We start from the raw sequence: 22,079 nt of genomic DNA, 5'->3' as shown, positions 1-22,079 counted from the left end.
ACAGTAGAGATGAGTAAATCAGTTATAGGAAATGAAAATGTATATATGGATAACCAGGGGGAGGAGAACTTTTTTTTAATCACCTCAAATTTAGATGTTTGCAAATGCAGGAGTCTCAAGAGTGAAATAAAAATAATTTCAGACATTTAAATGTATAATAAAGAATAGTGAAGATTCCTAAATCTTCCCTGAACTCCTTAGTTGAATTTTATAGCAAAAGAACATGAAGAAATTGAAGAATTTTTAAAAATCTGTTTAGTTTCAGACCGTAAGAAACTTACGTATTGAATGCTTCCTTTGTTATTTAGTCCTAATGTTAACTTGTATATGTGACCATAAAATCTAATTGTATTAAAAATCTTTAAAAGCTTGTTTTTAAACCTAAGGTAGGTTATTTGGTAATTTCAAGGATCTGGAAAGTAGTTTCAGAATTTAAGGTATACTTGAAAATTAAATGACTGTCACAGTCATTGACAGTCTAACACCATGTCTAACATCAACTGAATTGTTTCTTGCAAATGTTTCTCATTTTTCTTCTTCCAACTCCTTCTGCAGATACAAACTTCTGAGGTATTCCAGAGAACGTCAGTATATTGATGGGTTGAACAATTTAGTATATACTCCTAAAATACTTGTCAGTAGATTGTATAAAAATATAACTGTTAATCTCCTACCAGAACTCGCTCCTGTTAGAGACTATTGATGGAAGTGGAATGACAAGAATCCTACCAGAATAAACTTTTAACACTGGAAGCTACTGATAAACACTGTAAAACAAAACAAAACCAACAGCTTAGAATTAGTTTTTTGACCAACTGATGATGCATATTTGGGATGAGAGGTGGTTGTATGTACCATGTGTTTTGATCTGAAAGAAAAGCCAGCAGCTACCACTCAGATGTTTACAGCATGAGACTACTGTTCAAGCCTTCATTCTTCACATTCTCTATCTTAACTACTCAACTATATAAACTGCAGAAACAGACTTGTAGCTTCTCTGGAAGAATGGACAGAGGCCTCTTCCAGGAATTTTTTATACTAAACTGCCTCTCCTCATATTTAAATGAATGCTTTTGTTTCTTTTTAAAATGTGTTTTGTAAATATGTGATGTAAATTAATGTGTGTACATTGCTTTTCAATTGTTCAATATTTTATGCTTCAGTATGTATTTGAGTGTGTTCTTGTTTGAATTCTATAGGAATGTTTTTATTAGCATGAAAGAACAAGTGTAAAATGTAAGTATGCTTATAAAAAGGTTATACCTTATGTGAAATGAAGGAAATATTAATTGTTGGCCAGCTATGACTGTAAACTGTTATACTAGTTTTGAGCTCTAGGCCTTCTGCATATCTATTTAGAAAAATCAAATTCTTATATGAACCTGCTAGAAAGAAAGCTTTTGATTTTATTTATTGCCAGCAAAATTGTATGATACCCTGCCTGCCATCTGAATCGTATTTATATGCATATTGCATGTGTATTACAGAAAATCTTGCAGTTGTTGCATATTATGATCTACAGGAACTCTTAACTGTATCCAAGTGTGCCACTAGTGTCAATGTCAGGGATTTTAATGCCTAAAACGATGTGTCTGGGTGCATACAGTATTTTGGTATTGTTCCTTTTTTTTTTTTTTTTTTTTTAATTCTAGTAAGCAGCACTTTTATTCCTCCAAAACCAGAAGAGCCAAAAATGTGTCTTCATTGGAAGAATATTAAAGTTAGATTTTTAAGAGAATATTAAAACATAATTCTGATAGTTCAAATGCTTGCAGTGTGGGATTCTCAGAAGCACGGTCTTGGTCGCGCTGTTCTGCTGATGGGGACGGTGATGATATAAGCGGAACAGAAATCAGGCCAATCTCAAGTGCTTTTTAAAATTCCACTCATAATATATTATTCAATATAGCTATTTAAGGGCCTATTCTGGTAGAGTGCTGAGTGCTTCTATGATGCGCTGAGGATCCTCAAGTCGATGACTGTCAATGAGATTGAGGTTGCACAGTCCCGCTAAGGATTGGTCCTGTCTGTTTCTCTATTTTTGTGGTGTTAGATGTATGAGTAACTAACCTCTTATCTTCTTATTTTCTCTTTGCTTGTAATGTTATGCTACCTAAAAGTATCCCACTGCTAAGCATTATTATCTTTACTAATATTTTTTTACATCCCTTGTTAATACAAAGGAAAAGGACCAGGTCATTTATTTTCTATGTTAATGCGAATATAGTGACCAAGATATACTAAACTGTTTTGTTTGTCACAGTTACTCAGCTCTTTAGGAACCAAAGACTGACTTCTGCTCCCATAAAGAATGGAAAGCAGTATATATAATAAGGATTGTTTATCCATAGAGTGTTCTGTAAGAGTGTTGACAAAGATTCCTAACTTTAAGTCATTCCTATATGTTGGTTTCTTAAATTACTGCCACAGATAGTGTGGTGCTTTTTATATTTTAAGTTTGTTTGCCATAAAGACCTTTTATTTCTTTGGCATCCCAGCAGCAAATTTTGCCCTTAGCCATCCTTCAGTAACATTATGAGCTTAGCTGTAGGCATCCCAAATATTTAGTAGAAATTTTATTATTTAATTTCTAAGTTGAGAACAATTGTAAGGGATATTTAATACCATACAGGAATTACCTTAATGTCTACCAGTTAATCTAACATGCTTTAGGAATGATGTAATACAATGAAAATAACTAAAAGCATAAAGTGAAGAAAACATCCTTCAAAAGCATGCTTAAGTGGTTTGCTCACCTCCTGATAGATTTTTCTATAACTGGGTGCATAGAACATTCTGAAGCATATGGAGAAAGCCGAGATAATACACTGTATGAACAATTATATCTTCAAAATAAAATTAGTCTTATTTCATAGCAGACGAATACAGTTCTTTAAGAACAGTTGAATAAATTTTTAAATCCCTCATGTAATTTTGAAGTGATTTCTGGTTTTCAGTACAGGCGTACCTACAATTTCACACCTACAGTTATGAAACATGCTTTGGTATTGTAGGTCTGTACTGTTTTCTGAAGCATGCTTTTGTTCCCTTTTCTTAGGCATTCTGTGAAATTTATGTGCAATTTAAAAAAAATCTAATGCATATATATGTATATATACTTACATATATACATACTATATTACACATATGCTGTGGCTGAACTAATATAACTTTACAGCTTTAAGTGACTGATCATGTATGGTCCTAGAAAAATGTGAATTAAACCAGTATGTGAATGGATTGTGACATATAGCTGAGTTCATAAAAATTTTGCATTTTGGTGCCCCAAAATGATGGATGTTAAATTATGAATTGTTGAACAACACTCTTCTCTAAATACACTTTATCACTTTGTTGGGAAGTTTTAGAAGTTGCCATCTTAAATTACATCAAAATAGTGTTTGTATACTACCTGTCTGAACTCAGTACTCTTCTGTAGTGAATTTTAACATAGACAGTGCCTTCAAACAAAATAAATACGATGCAGAACTAAGAGTTGTGCACATTCCTTTTGATAATTTCATGGTTCTTGTAAAATGTAGAGAGAAGCCAATCACATTGGCTTTTGTATTGCTGACAAGGCAAATAAGGGATGTCTTCAAGGAGTGAGCATGGAGGGAGAAGAAGAAGGAAGTATTTTACAAGATTCTGAAGGTCTTGCAAATTAGCAAGTAAAAACATTACAGAAATATTAAAAGTAGAATCTGGTTAATATGCTAAGATATTCTCAAGCCCATTTTCTATACTTCAAATTTAAGTAGGAGAATATAAAATATAAAGTCAATTTTTCAAATAGGCAGTGTGTTGAAAAGCAAGTGCAAAATGTCCTTTTTCTTGGGTCTTGCCACTCTATTTTTCTATTCTTATGCTTACTAATTGCTATAGTGGGTTACTAATGAGCCAGCTGTTTAAAAAAATTAAAGGATCCATTGCATATCAGCAAGCGGAAGTGTACTTAAGATTATTTTATTTGTAGAGGTATGTAAGATAGGCTCAATGAAAAAATGCACTGAAACAAATGCTGGGAATTTCCTGTGTACTATCATAGTTTTGGGTTTTTTGTTGTTCATGAAATGTTTGTACTTTTTTATCATTGTCTTTTATGAAATATAATGTTCTAAAGATTGTGTTGGTTTGTTTATTCTGAGATTCTGTGGAAAAGACATTAACCCTGTGTTTTGTTTCTAGATAAAATGCTTGTTTTTCTAGTGCTCAATACCCCAAAGTAACAGCAAAAAAAAAAAAAGGACACACCTGTCCAAATTCATCAGATTAGGCTGTGATGAGATCAAGCCTCAGGCTAGCAGGGCGTTTTCCCTTTCTTTGTGTTTATAGGCTTTCAGCTGTGGGTTTTATTAGTCTAAGTGACTCAACCTTTTTGCATACTTTTCCAAGACAGGGTTGCTCTTCTGTTGAATCCCCTAATGGTTCTACCCTATTTAGGAATTACTATAATGGGAATAGAAGGATTAATCCATATTTTTCTTGGCATTAAATAGGAACCTGATTTTCTCAGGATTCATCAGTTATCCTAATTTTTGTTTGCATTTTACAGCTATTATGAAAATGTCTGATGGTTTGAGGTATGCAAGTAATTCTGGGGAGTACTTTAACTTGGGAAAATATTTGCAGAATTTTCGGCAAATACATGAACAAGTTTCTTCCAGCATATTTGAGTGATATACTTTTCTGAAACACAGGCTTCTGGTCTGTCCTTGAAAATGTCACAAGTTATGATATATTGGAAAACAGGAAAGAAGACATTTTAAGAATCTGCAGCCTGCTTAGCATCTTTAAATGTTGTTCTACTATGCTCTCAGCTTTACCTGCTTTCACTTCTATGTCTCCAAAATCAGAATTGAGAGGTGAGTTTATCTTGATAATTATGTGAGGCCCTGAGTGAGTAATGTCATGTGATTTCATCTGTTATGGGCTTCATTAATAAAACATAGGAGATGGTAGTGGTGGACTGTATTTTCTGTCTTGCTTTTCATGAGACACCTTTCACAGATGTGTTTTGTTCAATTCCTTTGCAAGAAGAAGTTTAGTTTATCAACTTCATGGAAGACTGGTTTATTCTCAGAGTCCCCATAATGGGATTTCAATAAATTTTTTCCTGAAGTTTTTTCAAATCCTTAACTTTTATTCAGAAGGGCAATACTGACAATACAGAAATGCAGAATACTTTTATCCAGAAGAGTGTTTGAAAACAAAGTCAATACACTTTCTTCCTAAGGTTAACAAAGTGAATAAAAAACTTACTGTTAGGGATTTACTATGAAATCTAAAGCTGTTGCTACATTCAGATATTAAGTTCTTATCATTTATTTATTTTCATGCTTAATGTCAGCTTTTATTCCACTGGCTCACTAACTACTGCTGTGGTTGAGTAAGAGAAGGGACTGAGGACAACAGCAATCTTGTAACGCCGATTACCAGCATCATTAGCTGTGAACACCACCTGGAAAAAAAAAACCAAATATGAGACAAAATGAGAATAGGTAAAAGCCTAGATGGTCATTGTGATCATTGCACGTAACTTCACATGAAACTTCAGAAGTATTCTCACTCTGAAATGTGACTGCTTGTAACACACAGTTTTTCTGCTGGTTAAATACCCTTTATTAAAAGTATAATTGTCACATTATTTAAGACTTTATTCAATTTATTTATTACCGAAATTGGCATTTCCTTGTTGGTACTCATAAATAACAACAAGACTTTTTTTCTTGTTTCCTTATGAAGGTCGTCTATGAACCCCATTGATTTTCTTTATTTAAAAAAAAAAAAAAAGCTAGCTCATTTGCTCATTCTTTCAAGTGTTGGAATGCTTTTGTTGCTCTTACCATGTTCTGTACTTCAAGGAACAGAATTAAACAGTGCTGCACTAGCTATCATTAAACCAGAGTATAAAACAATGAGTTTCTTTAGTTCTGATTCAAAATCTAGTAGTTAGAGAAAGACTGTATTAGTTATCTGGCCACAGCATGATAATAACCTTACATATGAATGATTTACCACAGTCCTATTAACATCTCCCTGACCAGCACATCCTGTCCTTTGATTTCTCACTCCACATAATACATTATTTTGAGTTGTGAGATGAGAGGTGTCAGCTTTTAAAATAGACAGTTTAATAGCCTTCTATGATGCACGGCTTGTGCTCCTTTCAACATTAATAAAAAGATGCATATGAAACAACCAGTGAAGTGAGCAAAATATGTTCCCTACTGAGGATTATTTTTAAGAAAGGAGGCACTGTAGATTAAATTAATTTCCAGTCAACCATTATCTTGATATACAATCAATTCACTTACATGCTGTAAATCTTTCTTCTTCCCTTTTTTATTTCAGTTCCCACAGAAGGCAAGGCTATCTAGCCTTCTAACCTTCATTATTGTCTAGTATAAGAATGTCATCTTTCATTTCTTAGAAGAGAGAGAATTTAATCCAAGCATTAGCCACCTTTTCTTCACGGAGACAAGGAACAGCTAAGCAGATCTATCACAGTCCAAAAAACAACTAACACAGAGCTGCTGCTACTGAAAGGTCATAGGAAAGCACTAATGCTGTTGAGGGGAAGGAGACAGTCCCCAAATCCCTCAGCAGTACCTGGTTTGGAACACTGTCTTCTAACCAGTTTATTTGCCCCAGGCAAATTAAAGAGGCATCTTGCACCTTTTTTTTTCTGCTGTAGGCTGGGGCTCCAAGCATCCAGAACATAGTACATACTTTAGTTTCTTTAAAAATCTAAATTATGAACTTTGTAGCTATGAAAATGTTGTCTCCAAAAGACAGATCAATGCTTTTCCCAGGGGACTTCACATAGTACTCCACTTGTTGTCCCTCAAACACTTAGAAAAATCACAAAAACAATTATGGGCTTAAGTAGAGGTAGAAGGAATGAAAACCTCTCCATTAATAATGCATTGAGGAGCTTTGAGACTTGTGGGGAAGCTAGTAACTAGGTTCTGTCATGGCTGTGTTCCTACATCACTTTGAGACTGTGGATTTAAAGTGTTAATGTGAAAATATTTTAAACTGAAAATAAAGTTCAGCATTTGCAGTTAGTAACTGAAGTCCACACATATTAAGTATCTTTATTCTTTACAACTGAAGTAGACGAAAAAAGGAATACTCACATCAGCGTGTTGGTGGAAGGGATTCAAGCCCAGACTCTTCCAGTAAGAGGCTGTATCAAGCTCAAGCTTGTATAACCCTGCTACAAATTGTTCTTTCGTTGTAAGCTCTGGGAGACCTCCTTTTTCATTGGTTTGTCTGTGTAATGGTAGAAGAACACACGTTTATAGTTTGGTTAAAAGCCTGAGAAAGATGCAGTTTTTGGCAATTGAACTTGAGTGGTGTGTGGCTTAAGTAATAGGATGAATACTTCTATTGATCTGGAATGGCTTCTGTCCATCTGTATTATGGATGCCTCAGAGCTTTTCTTGGCATTTGCTACTTCCACAGTGACCACAGCAGATGGCTGCCTGCCATCTCATTAACTCTACATGGTTTGGGGGAGAGCCAAAAACTGGCATTATTGTTCATAGACTCTTGGCAGAGTCTTGGAGTTCAATTAAATGAACCCACTCAGAAGGAAAACTTCACCACTGCTGTAAGCAACGTGGAAGCTCCATGATGCACTCACTGTGCAGCTAAGTAGGGTCAATGTCCTGATTTTTCCATGGTTTTCTTTCTTATTTAAATGCATTGAGTTGTTTTATCAGTATAAATATTGTTCACAGTTGGCTATTAGAAATTTCAGTTCTGCTATTTGAAATGACCATAGATCAGCTAGCAGTGAAGCCTCATGGAATTCCTTGTGGTTTGTATTGGCCTCAACAAACAGGCAGTTTTGTTTGATTTGAAGATACTATCAGTGTTATCTAAAGCCCTAGTAATGGTATTATACCATACATCTTTGAAGACCAGCCCATCTAGGAGTCCAGAGGCAATATTGAATGCTGTCTCTCAGACATGTTCCTTTTTTGAAGTACCTTACTGTGAAATAAGTTTTGTAATGCTAGGACGTTTTTTATTAAGTAGATTATTCACAAATAACAGAGCTGCCAGTGCCTGATTTTGGTATGTAAAGACCACTGTCTTTTGTTCTAGCTGCCAAATTTTTTCAGAACATATTTTATTCAAATTGCATGCAGAGAAAAATAATGTCGTTGTGCAGTGCAATACTTAAGATTTGTTTTTTCATGTAGCTTAGAAAAGAAAGTATAGAATACCATTTATACCTTAGAAGATGCTCCGTAGTCAGTTAAGAGAAGCTTTTTTTTGTCATAGACTGATCGTTGCTAGATAACTAGTCACTTCTCCAATAGGCATTTTTAGATAATATCAAATGCATCTTTGATTGAGAACAAAGTCTTTGATTTTGTTACAGAATGTCTTGCTAGCATTCAATTATTTACAAATTATCAAGGTGGGAGAGATCGATTTAGTATTAGCATGACTTTTGCTTACCTTATCTTGAGGTTACTTTACTCCTTGTTTCAAATGTTAAATGTGTTTTTGAGACTTCAATCAACATCCAGCTGTTATGAGTATCTTTATATAGAGTCTCTAAGCTCAGAAATGAAGATAAGTGAGCTGAACACTCTAACTGGAAAATTTCACGCGTTTACAGTGATAGAATACGTGTGAAATTGTCTTCTCCCTTGAGGGAGTGAGGCAATTTAAGCAGGACAACATGAATAGATTGTTTTCCCCACACTATACAAGTATGTGTAGCCTTCACTGTACCTATATTTTTCAAGGACACATGAGAGCAGTGTTGCTTGTGCCAGCCCACTGCTCCGTGACACCAAAGAAGCATTTGAGCAGTTTCTGCAGAAATTCATAGAAATGCATCTGAGTCTGGGATTCCACTGTTGAAGTTCATGTGCTATGCCAGCTTTAGCCCTTGAGAGCCCTTTCTCACTATTTTTTAAAGGTGTAACAGACTGTTAGCATACCTGGAAAGGTCTCAGGGGAAACTTTGCAACTATCATGAGCAGCTTATTGTGGAAGTGGAATATTGCTTGGTGAATAAAGGATACTCATTCTGTGTATCCCCTAAGAATTTTTGTGATTTAATTTCAGGCTATACTTTAAATAAAAATTGCTTTTAATTTTTTAAGTGTTAATATTTACTAAAATAGAGGGCAATTAAAAAAGTCATCTGCATCTTAAATTCTACAATTATATTGTTTCAAAAGACTTGGCAATATTTATATATCTGGAGATTCTTTTTTATTATTTGAGGCATGATTGCTTCTCTGTGGGGGAGAAGGTGAGAAAGATTTATCCCCAAAGTTTCTCCTTTTGGCTAAGTCCTTTATCTTGAGGTAAAGAAGGCTATCAAATATGATGTGGTATAGTTCAAATAATTTTCTTTTTAAAACTATGGTGTTGTAAGAAATGAAAATCCATTTAGAAAGATGGAACTGGCCAATAAAGGTGTGATTCTAAACCAGAGTTTTGGTTTCAAAATGTAAGAGTCTATCTGATACTTCTGGTAACAATGCAGCAGTTCATTTCTGGGTACTTAAAGGTAATGTAGACCTTTGCAACGAAATTAAAGAGAAGTGATGACTGAATTAAAGGACAGTTAAAAATACTTTTTTGTGTTCATAAGATTTATAAAGCACTACAAACCCATTTTTGTAGTTGAAACTGCAGTACATTTAGAAGAGAGTCTGCAGCAAGTTAATTCAATTGTGTGTTATCTTTCCTCTGAGCAAAACAGACATCTCACTTTAGAGAATATGGAACTGCTCTTTCAACTATTTGGCCTCTTCCCATTGCCTTTCCCATCTTTCACTCATTATTTTAGTGTGACCTACTGTGAATTTAACAGTTCCCAAGATCCATCTGCAGCTCCTTTATATAATTTAACTGCAACATTTGAAGCTGGACTTCCTCGGACGGAATCCACGACTTTTACAGAAAGAGGATGCTTGGCATCAGGAGGGTCCTGCAATAGGAAGAGAGAATTTTTGTGTGGCAAGAAGGGTAAGTGACATTGCATCATAAAACAGTAAGGAATATTATTCTTCAGATCTACAGTAGAGACCACATTTTCCATGAGAATATTGCTGTGTACTGAGGAAACAGAATCTGAAGCTTTCAGGGGGCTGGATATGATAGAGCCAGGAAGGAAGATTGCAGGAGCTGTTGGTCATGTAGCCATGTACACCAAGGAGGCACTGCAGGTGTGAGACCACATTTCTCTTTCTTCTTTGGCATGGCTTAGTACACATCATCTCCAGCATAAAGTTGCAACTAAATTGTGGCCTCAACAGGAAATAATTACATCCTCAAAGGCAGTAGGAATGTTTAAATATCTGCCAACTCTTCCCCTGTGTTTTGGACTGGCAATTTGAGCACAGCTTTCTGCATTTGAGAGCCTCTGATACCTGGTTCCACAGAGCTATCTCTGTTGCCACAGAGTTGCAGTTCTGCTGTAAACATGATAAGCACCACATTGAATCAGATTAGTCAAGCCTGGCAGCTACACAAGGACAGGAGAGGAAAACTTTCCTTCCAATACTGAATGGCTACAGTTTCATCCCAATACATCCATCACAAGTAGTGATTATGGCCTGATGTTTTACCTTTTCAAAAATAGAATTGAATCAGTGCTTTGACCCCACCCAATTCTGCAGATTAAGAGTGAGAAAATAGAGCTTTGTAGAAGGTGCTAATCAGGGATGATCTCAAAATAGCAGTCACTGATATCCATTTAATCATTGTAAAATTAATTGTGATGTAGATGGTTAAAAATTAAGAGCCCTCTCTTTCATGCCCTCTTACAATCTGGGATGTTCCACAGGCCAGGAACCCTGTCTAGTATCATACCAGTGTATCAGCATGTATCTACACTGCCTGTATGCCCAATTCCCCAAGATCCCTTTCTGGAATGCAGTGGCTCCTCACTGGTGTTACTCGCCAGGCCTTGGCAAGAAGGGCTGCACTGCCACTGCTGATTTCCTGACTATTGCACCCTGGGAGTTCAATGGGGCCCTAATTCCTCAACAGCCTTAGTCAGGTACTATTTTCCCAAGGATCAGAGTTGAGAGGAAAAATGAGTAGTTGAGGAGAGAGAGAGACAAGGCTGTTGTAGAATTTCAGGCTGAAGCCTCTGAATCTTTAGCTTGCTTTCCTGGGATAAATGAGCCCTCTGGAAGAAGAATCCTGACTTTAGCTCTGCTCTTTACTTACAAGGGATTAAGCTGTACTGGGTAGAGCAGTAAGGCAGAAGTCTAGAGAAGGCCTTTCTCTAGAAATGGATTTTGCAACAGGAGATGAAATTCCTCATGACACAGCTTGTTCATCATGTTATGAGTGCTCAAGGTTGTTTGTCTAGTGAATAAGATAGCTTTTCCTTTCTTGTTTAACATGTTGTTTTTCATGTAGTTGCTGCGTAAATGACAAATGCTACTTCTCTACCTGTAAAGTCCTCTCACTAATCACTAGAGAAGGAGAAAGAAGGACAAGAAAAGAGTAATAGCAGAGAACTACAGTCAGTGCATATTGTAAAATCAAAATAATAATGAAAAAACAACAAAATAAAATAATTGGGACTACATCAGTAGAAGGACTTCAGTCCTTAGACACTTACCAACGGTGCAGCTTCAGAGCAAAGTGCCAGGCCAGCTAAGAAAACGAGAAATGCAGAATGAAAAGCCATTTTGCCTACCACTAGGAAGTCTGTGTCAGTAAGCAGAAAATGGTGGGAGCTGTGATTTTATATCAAGGCCTCTGAAATGAAGCTACTTATCAGAAAACCCCTATGACTTTCAGCATGTAGATTCATACTATTTACTTAGTAAACAATGAGAAAATAAGTAACCCATACAAACATGAACCTTGCCTGTGAAAATAAGTCTTTTCTATCCTTGTCTGTGGAAACATTGTGAACATTGCCTAGTTCAACTACCGCGCCAATTTTCTTCGAAGAAATGTCTATTTTGTATTTTTCCCTTTTTATTGAGGAATAATGCTGTATTGAGGAATAATTGCTGTATATACCTGACAGAAACACAAATTTTATGTCAACTCAGCAATTTCAGTGAGAAATTCTCTGTGGTTATGGCTTGGCTTAACTGAGTCAGCCATGCTGATATATTAAGAGATTTCTCTCTGTGTTGCTCTCCTCCCCACCTCTAATAAAATGTAGGTGGATCATCTGTGGGCTACTTCTTTACCTTACACTTTCACTAGGAAGAAAAATATATTACTTTTGGTTTTCAGCATGGCATCAAGATACCTACACACCAACTTCTGAAGCACATTTAACAGTATTTAAAGTTGTTTCTTGTCCTTTAGATTCAGTACAAGCTCAGGACTTTCCCCATATAACTGCAAGTCTACTCCTACCAGAAGCATCTGGTTCTATTGAGGGAAATGTGGCTTCTTGAAATTCAACTTTGTCTTTCTGATCTTTGCTCAGACACATGTACACAGACTCTTTTACTAGGTTTATCCTCTCATCAGATGGATGACTACAAGCAGAGTAGTTGTAGTTTTTTTCCCTTTGATTTTTCTCCCGAGTGTATCTATATGAGCAAATTTAAGTCCTTTTTTGTGGGCTTAGCATAACACTTCAAATGAAACCTACCATTTTCAAGCTCCAGAAATAGCAGGATCCCATGAAATCTTCATACTTTATGATGGGTGCTGTTTTGTAACTGTTTGCATTGCTTACAAGAGTTGTGTAACTATGGTAGCATCTAGAAATCCCTGAAAAAGTAACCAGTGGAATGTTAAAGGCAAGCTTTTGTAACTTGCGAATTCGCGTGCTGTGCCGTCATCCCAGCAGGCTCTGGGTATAAACTCCAAGGTCAGCGGCAAATGAGTGCTGCAGGTTTCTGGCTGGCATGATTTCAGTTTCTTTCTCTGTAGTTTATGTAATCCAGTTAGAACCAATTCCTCTGCTTCAGGATATTTTAAATACAATGCAGAAACCACTGCTAAAGCCCTCAAAGCCTTTAGTCAGTTTATCAGCAACTTCATTTGAATCACAGTCACTCTACAGCTTACCTTTTCCTATTTCTAAAAATATGAAGAGACTATTAAGATGATGCTTCTCTTTTTGGACTTCTTTTTAACTATGGCTACAGATTCGACTTATTAGGGATTTAACTGGGATGCACCTATATAGGGTAGCCAGATGTGTTATGTCAAATAATTGCTTTAATATCAAAGACATTAAAAAAGTGCTAATTGAAATTTCTTCAGTACTAACTAGATTGATTGAGCAGCCAACTTTCCTCTTGAGACATCAATGTGTTGAGGTTTATCTGAAGTTTTAAGTAAAGGTACACAGGTTTTAACTCTTTCAGCTCTCTGGTCATACTTAATTCAATGGTTTCTGCATTGTTTGTTCTGCTACTAGGCATTCAGAATTTCACCTATTCACCCTGTGACCTGATTGAGAGTGGGACCATATTTTCTGTGTGTAAACTTGGACTAGCACAGATGACTTTCTTATTTTGAGTACACTTATTTGGTGATTTTTTTAAGGTAACAGAACTATATGGATTTCCTGTTTTGAGCAAATGTATTTGGTGAGGCTTCTTTAAGGCAGTGGAGGAAGATAGCAAAACTAAATCAAGTGTCATCCCATACGTGTTTTTCAGATGTCCTTTGCACTTTAATTTAAATCATAATACTTTAGAAAACAATAAAAATCCACTAATTGATTAAAAATTGTTTTAAAGAAGTAATATTTTATTGACTTGTCTGAAGTTTGCCAGGTTACAAAATGGAAAAAAACCAACTAATGTAGCAAAAAGTTATGCATTAGCAATAGGAAAAACCTTCCTCCTAAAAGCCTATGATAGTTCTAGTGGAGGAAAGTGTGAAAAGACAGTACATGTTTATTCCTGGGGATCAGTGACAACAGCAGTGGTTGAGTAGGAGAAAGGGCTGAGGAGAGCGGCGATGGTGTAGTGGCGGTGACCGGAGTCGTTAGCAGTGAACACCACCTGGAAAAGGGAAAACTCGTGGTCATCATGGACAGCATACAGCCAAAGCAGCTCATTAACAACTAAGCAGCACACCCCACTTCATCTGCAGAGCACTTTGCTGGTTCTGTTCAATGTTTTTACCCTTCTGAAGGGTAATGCTTCCCGTTACTTTGGGATTGTCAAGGACGAGAGGTTTGTGAGATTTGGGCTGAGGTCCGCAGAGAGCCTCAGCTGTGGTGAAGGTGGATGGAAATACTTGCACCTGAGCCAGGCAAATTGCTTTGTGATGTGGAATAGGAGGGTAAGGGGGAGGTATCTCAAATGACCAGTAAGAAAGACAGGAATGAAATTCCACCCAGGGAATTTAAATACAACCCCTGTGTGACGTGGCCAAACAAGGCAGGCAGCTGGAGCCCAAAGCTATTTTCTGTACTTCAGTGCCCCCTCCTGTTTTTAAGATCATTGGTGATGGGTCAGTTTTTGCATTAAGAACTGAGTGGCTAGACTTGCCAGAACAAGGAGAGACCCTTGCTTTAAGACAATTCAAATCTGTTGCTCTTCTAATTAGTCCAAAGGGACTTGGGACACACAATTCCCAGGAAAGTATTGTCACGTGAGTTAAATTCCAGCTTTCTTTAGCCCACTATTTGATCTATTTTCTAAATCATGAGGCATTTTCTATAAGTGGACTAGAGAGATCTCTCCTATGACCAAATTCTAAGCTGCTGGGCCGTGAGGACTGTAGGCTTCAGTTACCCTGTACACAGTCAGTCCCTGAACTCTTCCCACTTCCCAGGCTAGCTTGTTGGCCTCTAGGCTATTATGTCAAGGAAAAGCTTCTTCAGCCTAGCTGGAACAATCTCAGTCAGGCACTTTTAAGCACCTTCTGAGGTGTACCCCTTACAACTTTCAAACATGCAAATGGTTAGGTAATAATTTGGTGGGTTTTTTTTACCTAAATCACCCAAACTGCACCTCAGACTTTATGGACCTGGGACTCAGTCATTTTTTAGTCTTCCACTAGAGCTCCATGAACTTGTTTGAAATGTTCTACAACAACACCTGTAGCTGTTCCAGACTACTTAAATTGCGGAAACTTAACTTTAATGACAGATTTAGCCTGAAGAATTTAAACAGATTTTGGATGTGCTAAGTAAATGTAGTAGAATATTTACACAATAGTATTAGAATATTTATACAATAAATCAGTGTAGGACTGCAAATGGAGAGACACGACATGATCACATTTCTGGCCTCCTTGTGAAATTTAAGTATCAGCGAAATAGTCAGCTTTTCCTTTCCCACTATGGTTATGTCTTTACTTTTTTTATACCTTTTTTTTTTTTTTTTTTTTTAAGTTGTAAATTTTGGTACTGAACATCATTTAAAAAAGGCACACCAGAAAGAATAGTTTTTTTCCTGTAATTACATGTCATATTAGAATTCAGGGATTTTCATGTGACTGATATGGGGCAAATACCTCTCATTTAAGCATAGCTTATTTCCTATAAATTAGGGTGTCCAAATCTCTCCATTCCTTCAACATCAGCAAAAGCAGTATGGTTTCTTTTTGTCTTTTTTTTTTTTTCTTGTTTGTTTTTATGAGCACTGTCTACTATTGAATAATGTAGTTCTTTTCAAGCAAGATTCCCTGCAGGCATGAGTGGGTGAATGGGCACAACTACACTTTGGAAGAGCTGTGTCAGCATTTGCAGGGAAGTTGGCTCCTTCGTGTGGCTTAGCTGGATATTTACTGCCTCCATTTGCCCAGGTCTATGTGGCAGTGAACCACTTCACTGAGGGTTGCTGCTCCTTCAATATTAAAGGGCTGTGTTTGCTCTTTCCGGGTGATGCCACTACACTGGGAGTGTGTACTGGTTATCAGTGTGTACTGGTTATCAGTGTGTACTGGTTGTCAAGGATATTTGCCACTACTCACATCAGCGTACTCATGGAATGCAGAAAGCCCAAGCGCCTTCCAGTAGGAGCTGGTTTCAAACTTCACCATGTACCTTCCCTCTACAAACTGTTCTTCTGTCGTGAGATCATGAATCTCCCCATACTCTGTGGTTTTCCTGTAATGATTAAATATCTATATAAATATTTTATACTATCATTTAGACGCTAAACAGAGACAGTCAGTGTGGAATATTAAATAACAGAGGTGCCAAATTCTACATTGAGCAGCCTAATAATCTGAAATAATTCCTTCCCTCTATGTAGTGTATGTTTCCAAACATAGCAGAGTCTGTCCTTGCTACCAACTCAGCCATATACATCACAAATCAAAGCTGGCTGGTTTGAGGTCCCTCTTTTAGTATCATGTTTAACTTGTACCCAATGTCCTCTGGAACCAAAGGTTACTGTCTTAGGAGAAGGAATGTCATGATGACAGGCAAGATGCCAAATCTCAAAATAAAACTAAGGAGGGAAGAGGAAATTTTATTGGAAAATTATTTTGTTTTCCAGTTATTACCACTGAGGCTCTGGAGTTTATTCCTATACACTTATGTGATTTTATGTGACCCTTAGTGACAATGTCTTGATAAAGTAATTTAGCATCATAAGATTTTAATAATTTGAATTACAATGCCTTGGTCAGAGAGCAGGGGCCTTTTCCACTGGGTACCATATAAATGAGCAATAGGAATTCCAGCTCAGAGCTTATGCGCTCAGCTCAGAACAAAAAACTGTGGACAGAGAAACTCCAGTAGCAAGAAGGAAGTATAGCTGGCACTGCACCCTATTTGTTTGAAAAGGAGGCTTTTCAAGCTTTGTATGACAGCTGTTTAAATATTTACATGCTTAGATCCTAACCCCATTTATCTCTTTTCTCTCCTTTTACTTAGTTTCTGATTTTTTAACCTTTTGTATTTGTTTGTTTTTGTTGGGGCCTTTTTCTGCTGAAAATATTTATTTGATATTTATAGCACTTCATAACCACATGATTTAGTTGAAGGAAAAATGAAGAAAGCCTTGACTGGGAAAACTAGTGGAACTTTCCTGTCTTATGGCAAGGAGTAACTGTCTAGGCAGAAAACAAACTTGAGGAGGTGGAGAGGAAGTGGAGAAAGCAGCGACATGCTGCTTATACGGGACAGGATCAGTTGTGCTATTGGTCTTTTCTTTCCCTGTCTCTTTCTCCTCCTTCACCTTAGTTGCAATCTTTGGTTAATGGTGGTAAATAAAAAAAGACTGAATGACAGCATTTTTGCTTAAATTAAGAGGTAGCAGGATTGAAAATCCCATGGTAATTTTCATTTTTCTTATTTGTCAAGACTGACAAAATCTCACTGGCCCAATATGAGTGTAACCAAGTGTATCCAGGGCAGACTGAACCTGCAGGGAATCAAAATCCTATTTGAAACAAGTATCACAGTCAGTTTGAAAGTGTATGCATCTGTTTTCTTTTAGTTTAATTAGAAATTGTTGGTTTGATCTATATTGCTTTAATAAAAAGAGAAAGAATTTATTTGTGAGTGTCCTTAAAGCTGTGAAACAGAATTACTGAGATCCTGCAGACGTTAGCAATCCATGTACTTCTGCCTGTAATCTGGGTAGTCTAGACAAGCAACTAAAAGGAAAAATGAACAAAGATTTTCCTCAAAATCTTTGTTCAGAAAAACAAATTAGTTTTCGTTTGAGAAAAGTGTGGATGGAGCTGGAATGGTGCTTTCCCTAAGGGGTGCTGCTCCACAGTGTCAGATGTTAACCATCCAGAACAGCTGGGAAACTGGAAACAAGAGCTCACTTGAAAAGGCATGCCCACTACCAGAAGTTAATGGCACTTTCTTTATTTTAATTATTAAGTGGTAGCCATTCAATGCAACTGGTGTCACAAAGAAGCCCTTCAGCATTACTGCTGCACTGACAGCCAACAGGACAGTGTGTGATTCAGAGCCTGGAGGGGATTAGCACAAGGCAGGGATGCTCAGCATTCAGCACTGGTAGCAAAATGCTGTGATTGCTTCTGAACAGCACTTGTATTTCTGTCTGAGTGGGGCACTAAATATAACATTGTTCCTTATTCTTAACAGGATGTGGACTGCCAGCATCTGCTGTAAGATGGACAGCTAAATTAAAAAGCTGTGCCTTTCAAGTAAAGTTATTATGGTGCCAGCCCATACTGTGGTCCTGAGCTTCTTTTTGACTGCCTGGACCTTAGTTGTATATTGTGACCAGGTTAAATCTACACTGTCTCTACAATGATGTTTATGAGCTCTTAGGACATACTGCACTGAGATAAACTGTGCTCTCAGATGCAGACAGATGAGGAAATATCTCAGGAACACTAGCTCTTATTTTGGAGTAAAAAAAAAAAAAAAAAGGGTTGGGGAACCACTTCAAAATACACAGAAGTCTTTTCTTTCATGACTTGTAACCTAGGTCACATGAAAACTGTGTGTTCGCTGACTGTGACTCTTGAACCACATGATAGGTCCTAGTTTTCCATAAACTTGTGAGGAGTGAGAAGATCAAAGCTAGTGATGGGAAGAGCTCATATGGAATCCAAATCACATGTTCTGTGCCCGAAACCCTTCCCCAGTATGTCTTAGCTCAAGTTATCTCTTCTTGCATATTTTTAGCTAGAGTCATTTTGAAATAAGCATCTTAATAAAGTCAGCTCCTACTGTTCTAACTCCCTTACTGCCCCTTAAACACCATTTCTCAAATTCATCAGTTGCTAAGTACATTTGCTTAATTCCATGAAGTGTGCTTGCAAAGTAAACATAAGAAAACAAAATGGTAAAAAAATAACTACAACAGACATTTGTACAAAATGTAACTTGCCTACATGTATCTGCTAGGTATTGTAACTTCAAAATGTTATTCACCTGATGGGAGTATTTACAGATTGTGTTCCTGGATCTGTTCATATTTTCAGCTGCTTCAACACAGGGATATTCTGGCTTCCCCAAAAGAATAAAATTGTAATTGCATATTAAAACTTGGTTCAAACAACTGTCATCACCTAGAGTCAATGGTATCACTGAAAGCAGCCTTGGTTGTGATGCAAGTCAGGAAAAATGTCAAAACCTTTACTTGCAAAAAAAGTTGTGATTTAATATTCCTTCACTGCCATCCCCCAGCAAAATGGTTCTCACTTGCCTAGGGTTAATCTTCTCAATTTTTGTTTAAGAAGATGTGATTAGATTTTCTTGAGTGTACTAACCTAAAGTGTCAGCAGAAGCTGCCTAAGAACTACAGGAATTGTCTCCATGGGCTTGTTGAGAGCACAGTTGCAAACTGAACAAGAAAACACTGTTATGCCCCAGAAGTGAGGGCATTTAATAGTGACATGACATTTCTCCTATTCTTCTGTAAATTGTATTTTGTATTAGCTGTTAAAAAGTACTTGATGAAACATTTGAAATAATTTGGTTTTCTAACAATGAAAGGAATGCTCACTAGGGATAAGATGTTATCCTTGTCTCTGCTTTCCTTGAAAAAAATGTGTCACTTTTCTTGGAGTTTCTCTGTTCATTAAAGTATATAAATCCATTTTAGGAGTCATTTGTTCCTAGGTTAACACTCAGCACTTGGGAGTGGAGTTTGTTTTTTTCAGTCTTGTAAGCTTTCTTGCTATTTTTCAATGGGGAAAAACATTTTTTAGTTTTCATTATATAAGAAGAAACCATTCAGATGGAAAGAAAGTTATCTCTCCTTACAGTCTTCTCTGGGGTTTTCTTTATTTTTTTCCCCTGCTGTTTATGTGTAAATCAGGCTATAAAAATCCTAGTAAAAAACAGTTAAATGTACAGTTGACTCCTGTTCATTCTTGTGCTTATCATTCTGTGCTTGAATATTCTTCTGCTACTGGAAACTTCTCTTGAGTTATTTAAAAATCTGATTCAACAAATTTTTGCAATGCAAGTTAAATGTCTAAATAGCTCAGCTACTTGAATTTTAGTGATCTATGTTCGTCTGTTACTCGTACACTTGTCACAGACTGAAGGGATTATTGTCTGACCCTCTGTGATATCCTAAGGTATTTGTAAGGATGCTAGGTATCTATTGGTATTGATCTGTCATTCTAGAAAAAAACATTCAGAGCTAGAGAAATGGCCTCAAACTGCTGAGATTTTGCTTCTGTGTTGTGTTACAATAGTACTGTCAAAAACTTTCTGGTCAAGGAATTTCTTCCAACCAGCACATTTGATACACAGCAGAAGATGAATAATGTAATCATTATTTACATGTGTGCAGACAAAGCTTACAGAGAGGATTTTGTATGTGACTGCTGCAAATAAAGCTCTATATCCATTGCATATGAAGACAGGTTAGTCTGGATTACCTACAAAATGCTGGTAAATAGGCTTTTTTTTTTCTTTCTAGAGAAAGGGGAGATTATACTGAAGCTAGGAGAAAAAATAAACATCAAAACTAGTCCTTTGCAAAAATAAGATGAGCATCTGAACATATTTTTGCAATTAACATTTCAGTCGCAGATAAGTTCCACTTAAATCTAACAGATTTGAGATCAGAATTCATGTGCTGTGAACACTGGTAGTGTGGCACATGCATCAGAAAACATATTTCTGTTTTGATCAGAGCTCCATTCCTTTAACTCCTCAATTGCTTGCCCAAGGCACCTCGAAAATGGCTCCAGAAGACCACACAACTTACCCAACAGCAAAGTCCTGCCAGGTTCCATCTTCAGCCTGTTTAAAAACTTTAACATTTACATCGGATGCAGGGCTCCCTCTGACTGCATCCAGCACTTTCACCATAAGAGGGCATTTGGAATCAACGGAGCCATGGGAGACCTTGGGGAAAGGAGGAGAAGTTGTATAGGAACTGTTCACCAAGCCTGCAAAAACCTTCTCCCAAAGAAAAGATAGATTCTAATTGCAGAATTACCATTCTCTTAAAAGCAATCTCTGCCAATGCTATTCAAAGCTAATTTCCAAACATCTATTTCTTAGGCAGAATATCTTAGAGCTTTATACTGATACTTTATTACACACACACAGATTGCTTGATCAATATTTAGAGTTGCTCTAAACGGCTCTAGGAAAATGGTATAATGTTATACCTTTATAATATGATCACAAACATGAAAATAGCAAATTCTTATACGTGCAGACAAAGTATGTTATCTAGGGAAACCAACAAAGAAATACATATGATATCCTCTCTTAGACTTCATTACATTATAAGGAACCCTTAGTCATACCTCAAAAATATTTTTTAGTGCTTTGGAGAAGCACTTGTTTGATGAAGCTGCCTCTTTATTGTGGATATGGGATGTGAGTCATGAACAGATAGAAACAAAGCAAAAAAAGAAGTCACTCCACCTAGATCCCTGACCCTTCCATAATACCTTAAAATAGGTGGGTAAATTACAAGAAAAGAAAAAAGTTTTAAGAATTCTGAAGAATACTATAAAAACCCCCCAGAAATAGCATTCTGACAATCCAATGGTTACAGAATTTCATGGATGAGGAGGATGCTAGTCATCTAGAAAATTTAGATTATCATTCTTGTAATGATTGAGTTTGAAAACAAAGAAACTCACCAGTGGTGCAGCTTCAGAGAAAAATACCAGTCCAGCTAAGAAAACAAAGAGCACAGACTGAAAGGCCATTCTGCTTGCTGTTAGTGAGCCTTGGTGCCAGCAGCCAGGAGCTGAGGGGATTTGGGGTTTTATAGCCAATCCAACAACAAGACAGGCTGCTTATTGGGTGCCCATATGACTCCAAAACTGCTGATTCTGATTATTTGCTTAGTAAATAGCCCAATCCTAGAGTCAGTCCATTGCTTCATGGCACTGCCATTGAAGTCAATGGAAGGACTGCAGGATCACTAGAGAAAAGAAAATAAGTAACGGACACAAACATGACCCTTGCCTGGGGAGATTACACTCATAGAAAGCCCTCCACAAAATAACACAAATGACCTTTGTTTGCCCAGAAATCCAACTAGTTCTAGGAGAATTTCTTTATCTTGCCCTCAGGTTGGGCATGATAATGCCCCAATGCTTTCCCTGCACCTGCCCCATGTTTCTTCTCAGTATATTCAGTGCTTTCTGAGGATCAGATCCCACATATGGATGCAGACTCAGGACACGGGTGATGGAGTTTGTTCATAGTCTGGCTCAAGCAGTGCTGG

At 36.9% G+C, this 22,079-nt stretch overlaps 3 protein-coding genes across 3 annotated transcripts in view; 1 reads left to right on the top strand and 2 right to left on the bottom strand.

Moving 5' to 3' along the window:
- B4GALT6 (beta-1,4-galactosyltransferase 6) overlaps window positions 1-4,972 on the top strand; it is a 31,476-nt gene extending 26,504 nt beyond the window's left edge. The window contains exon 9 of the mRNA XM_059859814.1: window positions 556-4,972. Coding sequence (XP_059715797.1) covers window positions 556-703 — 148 coding nt within the window. The 3' untranslated portion in view covers window positions 704-4,972. The remainder of the gene's footprint in view (window positions 1-555) is intronic.
- Window positions 4,973-5,310: 338 nt separating this feature from the next.
- On the bottom strand, window positions 5,311-11,754 carry LOC132334090 (transthyretin-like). The gene is made up of 4 exons (XM_059859828.1): window positions 11,618-11,754; window positions 9,840-9,970; window positions 7,143-7,278; window positions 5,311-5,461 (listed from the first exon to the last, which is right to left on the bottom strand). Exons 1-4 carry the CDS (start codon window positions 11,684-11,686, stop codon window positions 5,354-5,356), a joined length of 444 nt encoding a protein of 147 aa, XP_059715811.1. The 5' UTR covers window positions 11,687-11,754; the 3' UTR covers window positions 5,311-5,353.
- A 1,968-nt stretch (window positions 11,755-13,722) lies between these two features.
- On the bottom strand, window positions 13,723-21,602 carry LOC132330997 (transthyretin). The gene is made up of 4 exons (XM_059853948.1): window positions 21,487-21,602; window positions 20,595-20,734; window positions 15,907-16,042; window positions 13,723-13,985 (listed from the first exon to the last, which is right to left on the bottom strand). Exons 1-4 carry the CDS (start codon window positions 21,553-21,555, stop codon window positions 13,878-13,880), a joined length of 453 nt encoding a protein of 150 aa, XP_059709931.1. The 5' UTR covers window positions 21,556-21,602; the 3' UTR covers window positions 13,723-13,877.
- Between the last annotated feature and the right edge of the window lie 477 nt (window positions 21,603-22,079).

The sequence above is a fragment of the Haemorhous mexicanus genome, chromosome 1 (assembly GCF_027477595.1).
Source record: "Haemorhous mexicanus isolate bHaeMex1 chromosome 1, bHaeMex1.pri, whole genome shotgun sequence".
NCBI lineage: Eukaryota > Metazoa > Chordata > Aves > Passeriformes > Fringillidae > Haemorhous > Haemorhous mexicanus.
Note: the sequence above shows the minus strand (reverse complement) of the source record. Positions and strands in the feature narration are given on the sequence as shown.

What these genes read in the sequence shown, in the direction of transcription:
- LOC132330997 (XM_059853948.1), bottom strand. Translation starts at nt 21,555, where the DNA reads ATGGCCTTTCAGTCTGTGCTCTTTGTTTTCTTAGCTGGACTGGTATTT. An exon ending in TGGCAGGACTTTGCTGTTGG is followed by an intron (nt 16,043 to 20,594) that starts GTAAGTTGTGTG and finishes TAATCATTACAG; the next exon opens with GAAAACCACAGAGTATGGGG. An exon ending in CATTCCATGAGTACGCTGAT is followed by an intron (nt 13,986 to 15,906) that starts GTGAGTAGTGGC and finishes TCCCTTTTCCAG; the next exon opens with GTGGTGTTCACTGCTAACGA.
- LOC132334090 (XM_059859828.1), bottom strand. Translation starts at nt 11,686, where the DNA reads ATGGCTTTTCATTCTGCATTTCTCGTTTTCTTAGCTGGCCTGGCACTT. An exon ending in TGGGAACTGTTAAATTCACA is followed by an intron (nt 7,279 to 9,839) that starts GTAGGTCACACT and finishes ACCATTACACAG; the next exon opens with ACAAACCAATGAAAAAGGAG. An exon ending in CCTTCCACCAACACGCTGAT is followed by an intron (nt 5,462 to 7,142) that starts GTGAGTATTCCT and finishes TTTTTTTTCCAG; the next exon opens with GTGGTGTTCACAGCTAATGA.